The 10,509-nt window shown below is 42.4% G+C and overlaps 1 protein-coding gene across 1 annotated transcript in view; it reads right to left on the bottom strand.

The window, feature by feature from the left end:
* Nucleotides 1-251: 251 nt before the first annotated feature.
* Nucleotides 252-10,509, bottom strand: part of shisa9a (shisa family member 9a) — a 58,101-nt gene continuing 47,843 nt past the window's right edge. The window contains exon 4 of the mRNA XM_026179078.1: nucleotides 252-4,271. Coding sequence (XP_026034863.1) covers nucleotides 3,352-4,271 — 920 coding nt within the window. The 3' untranslated portion in view covers nucleotides 252-3,351. The remainder of the gene's footprint in view (nucleotides 4,272-10,509) is intronic.

The raw sequence follows: 10,509 nt of genomic DNA, 5'->3' as shown, positions 1-10,509 counted from the left end.
GTCCAGCGAACACTGACCTGTTTCTCAACTCTGTCCTAAACAACACAATCTGCCAGGAAACAGGAACATATAAGGGGGGGGGGATCCTGCATAGCATCACCAAACACAAATATATGTATTTGTATTCCTTTGAATCCCTTTTAAATATGACTTTGTTTGAATTTGACTCCTTCAAAGACAATAATCACAAAATCATCAGCCTGGGTTGGATGTACACACACACACACACACACACACACACACACACACACACACACACACACACACACACACACACACACACACACACACACACTTTGTGAACAGTGAAATGTGTGCAGTGTGCACGGGGAAACCAATCACGTCACGTGCCTGAACTTTGTTGTTACAGAAAAGATTCATCGCAGCCCCATTTTTGTTTTCTCTCACATATTTACTCTGAAGGTCTTTCTCCTTAGACTGACAGAGAAAAGGATAAGAGGAGGGGGAAAAGTGTAGAAGAGGAAAGGATGAAAAGAAATAGATTAAGAGAGAAAGGCTATGTAAATTTATATATATATATATATATTTATATATAAAAAGCATAATATCAGTTATCGCTACAAAGGGCCATGGTCTGGAGTTTCACAGTCTTTCATGTACAACAGGCGCAGTAACAGTACCGACTCTTGGTCTCTCTGCTGTGATGACACCTGCCGCTCGGCACTGTGGGAACACAAGGAAAGCAGAGTCCACCCTGTAATGTGTTCGCGACATGCGTGCGCACGTGTGTGTGTGTGTGCGTGTGTTAAGTGTGTAGGTGACACATTTTAATGCTCTGATGACTTATTAAATCCTGTTCCATGCCGTCAATCTGGCCTTGGGTTACAGTCACGTGATCGTGAAGGCAGCAGGGGGCTCCACAGCATGAGGGGAAAAATATTCCCTCAGAGCCCCTTATCTATGCGCTCAGCTGGCCTAGGTGTTTCTTCTCGTGTCCGACTTAGAACCTGCAGTATTACTGCAGTATTAGGTTCTCCTTTTACACCTCCATCCATAACGTGCCCAAACTGCTTGCAGTGCAGCTGATGCCGGCAAAAAACTGTCTCAGGTATACGCTGATATTCATATCCTTTATTCTCACAAGATTGTCACGTGGCCCTCTCCCTCTCAGGTTTTCCTACTTTAAACACCCCCCGGCTTTTTTCTTCCTTGTTCTCTATCCAAAAATGCCCTCACAATCTGTCTTTGTTAGTGGGATGCTGTCTGCTGTCAACTGTGTTTACGCTTCTGCCAAATGCTTCTCATTTTTAGTGCAGTCTGATCACTTAAAAAGCATCTTAATTCGTTGAATTAATAGAGGTGGATGAAGCACTTTAGAAGACAAGATTTACATGATAACAGTGGCTGCTGCTGCTAATATATCTTACATGAAAAAAAACAAGCAAATAGGCTTTGAGAATCCCTTAGAAGATTTGGCCTATTTGCCAGATTTAAGGGGATTTATTTTTATGTTTGAGTCATGTAACCCAGATAGATTCTTACAGCTGGTTGTGCCGGGTTTCTTTTTTTCAGCTGGAGCTTGAGTACAGTTAGTGATCTGATCGAGACTAGCTTCTCGTGGCAGTGCCTCGCGGGCGACAGCAAGGTGTTTGTTCTTTGCGCTCTTTTTGTGGCAGTTTTAGGACTTTTTAAATCCCAGAGCTCTGTAAACTCTAACACGATGAGAGGTCAAAACTCTTACATTTGGTCCACTTTGTAAAAATGTCTGGGCATGTCTCATCTTTGCACACTCAGAAAAAAGGAACACACACACAAAGTCTAAATTAAATTAGTCATTTTGTCTGCTTCCAGCGTGATCATCCTCACCACGGCTACATTAGAACACGGTTGGGGTTTTTTTTGGTTTTTTTTGCACTATTTATTAATTCTTTTAGAGGAATAGTTCAACAGTTTGTTGCCTGGCAACCTAATGTGAAGTCTGACATATACCCCCCCACTTAAAACCACAGGATGTCCTTTTTACTCTTAGGTTTCTTTTTTTCCAGAATAAATAAAGTAGATGTAACATCTTAATTAGTGATGTTTTGAGGTCCCTGAAGGCAATTTCATTATTGTTCGATTGCACAGAACTGGGCTAATGGTTCCCCCTCCTGTTTCTAACATTCATTCCATATATTTATTTATTTTTTAGGCTAGGTTAATTATCTGCTGCCTCTAGCATTAAATTTAACACAGAGACATGTAGAGGTGGCATCAGTCTTCTCATATACCACATAGCATGTTGTCTAAAATGTTTTTTAAATGTGCAATTTAATGTTTTTTGAAAACTTAAAGATGTTTCCTGTGTGTGCATGGATTACATTGGTCTTTTTGATGTAGCTGCCATTACTAAAAGTCAAAAGTGTCACGTAAAAGAGCATTTTCAAACCTATTTAATTTTGATGCCAGTTAAATTCACTGGCATCAATAATTAAAAACCCAACTGTGTGGTAACTCTGCGTGTCCGTGTATTTCTGAATGTGTGCATTTTCATCATGCAGATGCTTCGTCCCGGCCTCCCTGTCCCTCCCCTGGGTCAGCTGTCATCACGCAGACGAGATCAGAACAAAATAAAACCAGTGCCACAGCATCCGCTCTCTGTTCTGGAGTTTCTTGTGGAAAAGGGAGACCTTCAGCCGCACAGCTCAAGGAGGAGCGTGTGAAAAGCCACAGTACAAAGCCTTCATGTCTGCAGTCCAAAGCCCAGGGCCCTCATCGTGTGTGTCTGCTGGAAAGCCCTCGGGAGATTTGGGTGTGAATCACGAGGAAGTGTTTTTTCTTCCAAACCCTTCAGTACTTTGCTGGACAGGTGAGCACACCTCTTGTCACGAGGTTTATGGGTAATTGCTGTATTTCTCATTACCCGTGATGCTTCAGTGCCTACAGCTGATCCCTTATATTGCTTCTCAGGTTTGGTTTCTTAAACCAATCCATTTTTTTAAATCAGCAGTTTCCCATCTGAGAGCAGTCGCACTGTAATTCTCCAATATCGGTATCATTATGGAGTAGATATTAGCTGTGAGACAACATTCTAATATCACCACAAGTGTAAAGACATCCCTGCTCTGTAGGCTCTTTGTTAGTATGGTTACAGATGCCACCTACTCGGGGGCCGTCCTTTTGACAGCAAAGGTCTTTTAGAGAGATTTCGTCGTGAACTTTGTTTGTGAAACAAGGACCACTCGGACATAGTAAACCAACGACCCTCGACTTCTACACACAAACACACGTGAAGATCTGCACGTTTGAACATCTCAAGAGCTGGTACTGTATCTCCACTCAGAGATTACTCGTGTCACCACTCCACATGCATCCTGTTCCTCTCTTTTTATTTCTTCTTGTCTTTCTCTCTCACACTGTCACCTCTGTCTTGCTGTTGGTCACAAAGTAGGGCTGTGTGGGGAGGAAGTGTTGGCTGTGGCTGTGGCCTCTAGTGCTGTGGAGCTGGTTCGGTTCCAGGATGGTACACTGAGGCCTCTTGTGCCCGTAGGTCTTCCTCCGGCCCACCGTCTCAGTCCCGTCCCAGCCCTTCAGCCCCAGCCCCATCGCATGTGAGGACGCAATTGTATTGGAACTGTACGCCAGTGGGCGGCCCATTGTAGCTGAGCCGTGGCCAATGACAGTCTCAGCAGCCCTGGAGATGCCCAGGGATGTGCCACCTGGCATGGTCCCCGCCATGTGTGCCAGGGAGGTAGCCCCTAGTCCTGGTGGCTTGCTACTGTGGCTGTGAAGATGAGTGTGAGAGCTGTGAGAGCTGTGAGAGCTGTGGGCAGTGTGACCATGGCTGACTTTGGGTTTCTGGCCGTTTGGCTTGTGTCCCCCTCCTCCTCCAGCGGCTATGTGCCGTTCTGTCGGCAGGGTTGAGACAGAGGAGATGCTGGGCATCTCGGTGACATAAGTGGCCACTGGCTCTGGAGTCAGTGGACCCAAAGAAGTCATAGGAGTCATGGAGGTCATAGGGGTGAGGGAAGTCATAGGAGTCATAGAAGTCATTGGGGTGAGCGAGGTCATGGGTGTCATTGAAGTCATTGGGGTGAGCGAGGTCATGGGTGTCATTGAAGTCATTGGGGTCATGACGTGGTTAATAGGGTTGGCGCTCATAGGGTTTGAAGCCATGGGGTTGGTGGTCATCTGAGGAGTCACTGATGACATGTTGCCCATGGACGCCATGGATGGTCGGGAGTTGCCCATGGGCTGCAGAGGAAGTCCTTTTGCTGGCATCTCTACCATCAGGCGACGCTTGTTGTACAGTTCGCCGTTGTACTTGGCAGCTAAAGGAGAAGAAGAGAAAGAGTAAGAGAAGCAATGAAACACTAAGTGGGCACAAAAAACTGCTACAGAGCAGAGCTTAAATCTTGAATTAAACGATATATACTTTCTTAAATTTGGCCATTTGCCACCATGGAAGATTTTTTTTATTGAATGAATCAAAAAATAACACTTTCAGCAGTTTGCTGATCAGCCATAAGATAACACATCACTATGAGCACACACAGACAGAAAGCAGAAATATAGATATTGCATCAGTTTTAACACCCACAGTATAAGAAGGTCATATAACAAACCCCTATACTTTGTTAGTCAGCCTCACCTAACTGACCAAGCAGAGTGTCAGGACCACTGCTAACGCCTGCAAGTTAGAAGCCCGTGCTGCTACTGGAGGAGTGAAATCAAAAGAAAAGCCTAGAATCTCTCCTCCAGCTCGCCTCTTCCTCCCTTTTAAAGCCAAGAAAACATCCAATTTTTGCATGGTGGGAAGGAGTTCAACATGAGAAAGAAGGAAGAAATTTTGGGAGAAAGTTGTGAGGCTAATAACTAGGCATGACATGGGTGATTTTTTTCTAACTCGGTGCAAGTTTATTACAGTTATGTCATAAGATTAAGGAAAGATTTCAATCAGACCTCAGTGCATGCTCAACTAGTGGATTTTTGAGAATGCCTAAGTTGTAGACATTTATTTTTGCATTCAGTATTTTTAAACAAGTCAAAAATGTTTTGAAAAGTATTTGGTTATCTGCCTTTACACGTGTGTACACACATATGAACTTGAGAGACATCCATTCTTAATCCATCCATAGTTTTCAGTCATGTGACCGACTAACTAACCAGGCCAGCAAAACATTACAGCATCATGATGGACAATAGTAGACAATCCCTGGTACTGCAAGACAAAAGTGTACTACAAGACTAGTTGGATCATCTATCCATGGAGGAAAAGCAAAGATATGAAGAGAAACTATGAATGTTGGTGACTTGTGATCCGTATTTTGCTCCGACAGCTTAATTTAAATCCCTAAAAATGGCGATGTCTCGCCAAAGCTCCAGTTCAGTGACATCTATGTATCTTGTAGAAAATTGCTCACCTTCCACTGCTGCCAGGATGAAAACGTTTAAAGTATGGACAGCTACATGTATTTTTGATCTTGATGGGTAAACAATCTTATTGTGTGGGAGGTAACGAACATGAAATTATTCATCATTAAAGCAAAGGTAAGTGCTACAAAGCTAGCTTAAACGAACTACCAGATGCAAATTTTATATTTTAAAGTATAAATTTTTCACATTAATGTCGTAACATAACATAACAGTAAAGTTGACAGAGTGTTTTCCAAATTCAGGCAAATCATCATCACAGTGCAGTCAGAGAGGTGCAGTTCTCCTGGCAACCAATCGGTTTGCCAGACGCAGAAGTATTATTTCTCCCTCCAGAGAACATGTCTTCTATACTTTGTATAGAAGAATTGTTGAATTGTTTGTCAAAAGTATGAACAAAAAGTCAACCAAAACATAGAATGTGTCTGTTTCCTGACTTACAGACTCCTCTATCTGTTGCATCTTCTATATCTGTGTGTGTGTATCCGTGTGTGTTTCTTCAGCCTTGGAGCAGTCAGCGTTAATGGCTCACATTTATTCCTCTCTCTGTCAGTCAGTGTCACCAAGCTACAGTCTCTCTTATCACTGCGAAATGTGACCCTTTTTTTTTGTCAGATTCACTTTCACAGTTGAGTCATTACTCTTCAGTCCCTTGTTGCCGCTACGTCCTTGAAGATAAAGTTAACACACTCAGTGAGTTTGCTTTACCGCTGTAACTATAAATCTAGTTTATCGCTGTGCAAACGCTGAAGAGAAATAACTAACGCGGGCCTGCGAGCGGATAGCAAGCGCAGGCGTGGGGGTTTGTAGGTAAGGGTGGGAGTGGTGGGAGACCACAGCCTCACTAGCTGAGTCGCTGTGAGACTGCCGCTGGGGATCAAACTTGCTCAGGCGACAGGTGAATCAATCCGGCAGTAGTCAGCTCGGTGGTACATGCATCCAGCCGTGTACGTGAGTGGAAACGGAAAAATGCCACTGCTACGCAGTGTGGGCTCAGCATGCCTCTGCATGAGAAAAGCAGTGTCCTGCAGAGACTCGCACACATTATACATCAGGGGGAAAAACCGAGAACTGCTTCGCGAAGTCCCACAGTGCCAGCAACATAAAAACCTTATTAGGTTTAGACCAGTATATCAATCTGCTTTTTGTTAGGCAATTAGGTCGTCTACTGCCAATTTACTGGGGGGATTATTAGTTCTTGAAGTCTCTAAAACGTTTTCAAATTTCCAATGGTTTACCCAAATTTGAAGACCTTTTTTTAGTATTCACTATAAGTGGGTGGATCCTGCTGTCACAGTGCTGCCATCCTAAACAAAAAACATCCATTAGTCTGGGTTTAAATGGAGTTTTCTGTCTGTGAGGTTTATTTTTTTCCCACTCCAGAAACTCTTTGTAACTGTGCAATGGTGTTAGACTGCTTTCTCCTTCAAAATAACACCGTGTTCCATGCATCACTGAGACGCAATCAACACCTGTGCTTTCTATTAGCTACTATCTCTGCCGCGGAAAAACAGTACTATCTCCCAAAGTGACTAAGGGTTGGTAATTGTAGTGCATGACTAAAGCTGGCGATGCAAATTACGTGTGCCTCATTATAAAATCCGAGAGATTATGGAATCTGAAATACCTCAGCAGCTAATGGATGGATTTCAATCAAATTTTGATCATGATTTATTCATGGTATCCAAAAGAAGCCAAATGACTTTTTCCTTAGTGATGCTAGGCGGTTGACATTTTAATATCTTGAGTACTCGAGTAAGACTGAATATCTACTGTGGTCATTTCATTTGTTATATGAAAACATAATTGTATGATTATTATTAGGTTCTTATTAAATGTATTCTACATCACAGTATATTAAAGCCGGCATCTTAGCATATAACTGGCACTTGCAACATGGATGTGTCTCAAGTGTCCTCATTAAAATGAATGTGCATGTGGAGTGCGGCTGCAACAATCAGCTAAAAAAATACAAGAAAAAACAAAGGAGGGTATAATCTGCTTCAAAATCAGCGCTTAACGTAGCTGCGCGTTTGCATGGACAAAAAGGCAAAAGAAAGAAAGACACACAAGACAAATAACTAAATGTTAATGCTTTTAGATGTTCTGTTGATTTCTGTCCACTTATGTGCAAGTCTAAAAAAAATGATAATAATAAAACAAGCCCTAATTACCTAGGATTTACTGTGCTTACTGCATTTGGAAAATTGACTTATTAGCCAGCATGTAAGAACAAGAGAATCTTCTTGGATGTAGGACAGTCATTAACTACAGCAGAGCATTTGTACAATAGAAGTGGGCCATAATTGGTCATTTGTACTCGGGCTGAGTTGCAGGCCTGCATCCAGGGATCGTTCTTGGTTGCTTTTTGCCTTGTTTGCTGTTAGAACTCAATAAAGTGACCTTATAGAGATGCACAGAGGGACAGTAGAGATGGCTATTGATTGACAGGTGAGGGCCTTCTCAACTGGATCATCGGCCATTAAAATGGCAGAAGCAATTAAAGAACAAGAGGAAAGGCTGTTATGGGGGATGCTGGGAAAGTAGTGCTTAAGACCTAGTTCCATTTCCAGTTAGTGAGCACACCAGAACATGTATCAGAGGAGAATAATTTAGCTATTCAGATTTCTTTTGCTGACATTTATTTCCTATCTCTAGCTTGGATGCAACTAGGATAGCTCAGTAGGTAGCGTGGTGGCCCCATGATCGGAATGATCGGAAGGTCGGGGATTCGACTCCACTGAACGGCTACCCTGAGGTACCCCTGAGCAAGGTACCGTCCCTGCACACTGCTCCCCGGGCGCTGCACTGGTGGCTGCCCACTGCTTCACTGGGTGAATGGGTTAAATGCAGAGGAACTATTTCCCTATGGGGACTAACAAGCTCACTTTACACTTTACTAGTTTGTGGACCACTCACCATCTTGGTGTTTGAAGGGGTCAGATTTAGATTAGATTGATTAACCTCCGTGTATTTTAATATCAAGGTTATGCTGACTGATTTACTTTTAGGGCCAGCTGTGTGTCCACTTTAGCAAAAACAGTGTTTGTCATTTCTGCCGTTTTGTGTTTCAGCCTTCGAGATTGCCACTTGCACATTTTCTTTTTGTCTCTGTTATTCCCCCTCACATGCATTTTTCATAGCTTGTGTGTCAATTTCCCATCACTGAACTCAAGGTAATGGCATTTTGCCTCCTGGAATCCTGGGTGCCTGTGTGTACAGGTTTCCAATCATTTCATAGGTGAATCTTTGAATACCACTTGGAAAATGGAAAACTGTCAGTCAACCATGAGCCTGAAGGGAAGAGACCTCCGTTCAATTATAGAAATGGAATCAAATATGAGCCCCTGTAAAGGAGGATCAAGATTAACAGCCCAATGGTTCTTTAAGGAGCGATATGGAGCTTGATGAATTGAGGGTGGGGTGGAGTCAGGGTGAAGAAGAGATAATGGGAAAGAAAGACAAAAGAAGCAAAAAGCAAAGATGAGATAAAAATGCAGAGGGCAGGAGATGGCTGATAAAGGGACTGATATAAAGAAGAAAACGGAGTTCATGGGAAAATGGGAGCGGTGGGAGGGACGAGTACGACGGCTACAGAAAGGTACTGGAGGAGGGTGTGAGTGAAGAAAAGTAAAGAGGCTTGTAAAAACCCAAATAAAATAAAAGTGCTTATTGTTAATGAACCTCATGAGTAGTTTTGTACATTTTATCACATTAACTTAAATGATGAAACTTTATGTTACCTCCAGACAATTTGAGAGCCATGCTGCACAGCTTTTCATATTGATTTTATGGCCCACAGGCTGTCACTGCTTTCAGACCGTGTCAGTACATTAAAAAAGTCAACTTGCTGAGAGTTAATACTTCCTTAGAAAAACAATTCACCATAGAGATCATAAAATCAATGAAGTTATAGTTGGAAACCTAAACAGGAAAAGTGTGAAGTTTTCTTGTACATGCCAACAATAAAAAAGGATTACATACCCCAACTTTCAAATCAAAAAAAGTTACAGTATAGTAAAGCAGTGTATCATCTCTCAATCACAGGAAAACAACTGCTTCTGTTCCAAGAAAAAAAGAAAAAAAATGATCCCCAACTGCTGGCGGATGTCATTACGACTAACTGTGGGCAGAGTTATTTCCTTTGGCTGAACAGAGCTGGCTGGAAGTTTTGTAAAGCGTGCCAGTGTGTGCTGGTTGGCCAGTCTTGTTTATTAGTGCTGGAGTCGTATTAGCCTTTGGGTGATGACATTTCATTTTGCAAAGCTAATTCTTAAGCTGTCAAATCCAAAATGCACCCAGATCCGTGCTTTCATGAAAGATAAAAAGCCAGAGAATCCTGCTGAGTTCTGCATTGTGTTTCTTATAAAACACCGCGTAACTGCCTCCTATCTTCTACAACAAGTTTGACACTGAACGCTGATGTTTGTGTCAACCTTTTCTGTTTGTAGTTAAAGTTCTCTGCCGTGATATACTGGAATGGGATATAGTGAATGGGCTAATGTGGACTGGTTCTTATATAATGCATACAACATTCACACAAATTCATGCAGTGGTTTCTGTCTAGCATTCACATCCCAACTTGGGGTTCAGTATTTTGCGCAAGTATACTTCACCATGCGGACTGGAGCAGATTGAAGCACCGGTCTTCCGATTAGTGGACGACCTGCTCTACCTCCTCAACTACAGCCACCCATCTCCACCCTGGACAGGTTTCCAAGTCCTTAATAGGACTAAAAAGGCAACCATTCATGGTCATAGTCACCCCGCACTCAGTTCAGAGTAACCAGTCAACCTAATATGTATGTCTTTGGAATTTGGAAGGAAGCATGAGGATTTGGACCCCTGCACAAATAGGGTAAACATGCAACTTCCACACAGAAAACCTGGCTGATGAGAGGTTTAAACCCAGAACCTTTACTGAACATGTAGCACATATAGTTTTAATACTTTTTAAAAAAGACTTTTAAAAAACGTCATCAGGACCTTTCAGTTTGTAAAATGATTTATTTATTAATTTTGACATCTGTAATAGTTTATATGTGACAAGATTTCTGTGTTACCACAAAAAGCTGCAGAAGACAGGAATATTAAGACACTCCGGCCGAAACGAGCAGGAATAACAACAAGTATCGC

The sequence above is a fragment of the Astatotilapia calliptera genome, chromosome 8 (assembly GCF_900246225.1).
Source record: "Astatotilapia calliptera chromosome 8, fAstCal1.2, whole genome shotgun sequence".
NCBI classification, from domain to species: Eukaryota; Metazoa; Chordata; class Actinopteri; order Cichliformes; family Cichlidae; genus Astatotilapia; species Astatotilapia calliptera.
This window is presented reverse-complemented; position numbering and strand designations above follow the sequence as displayed.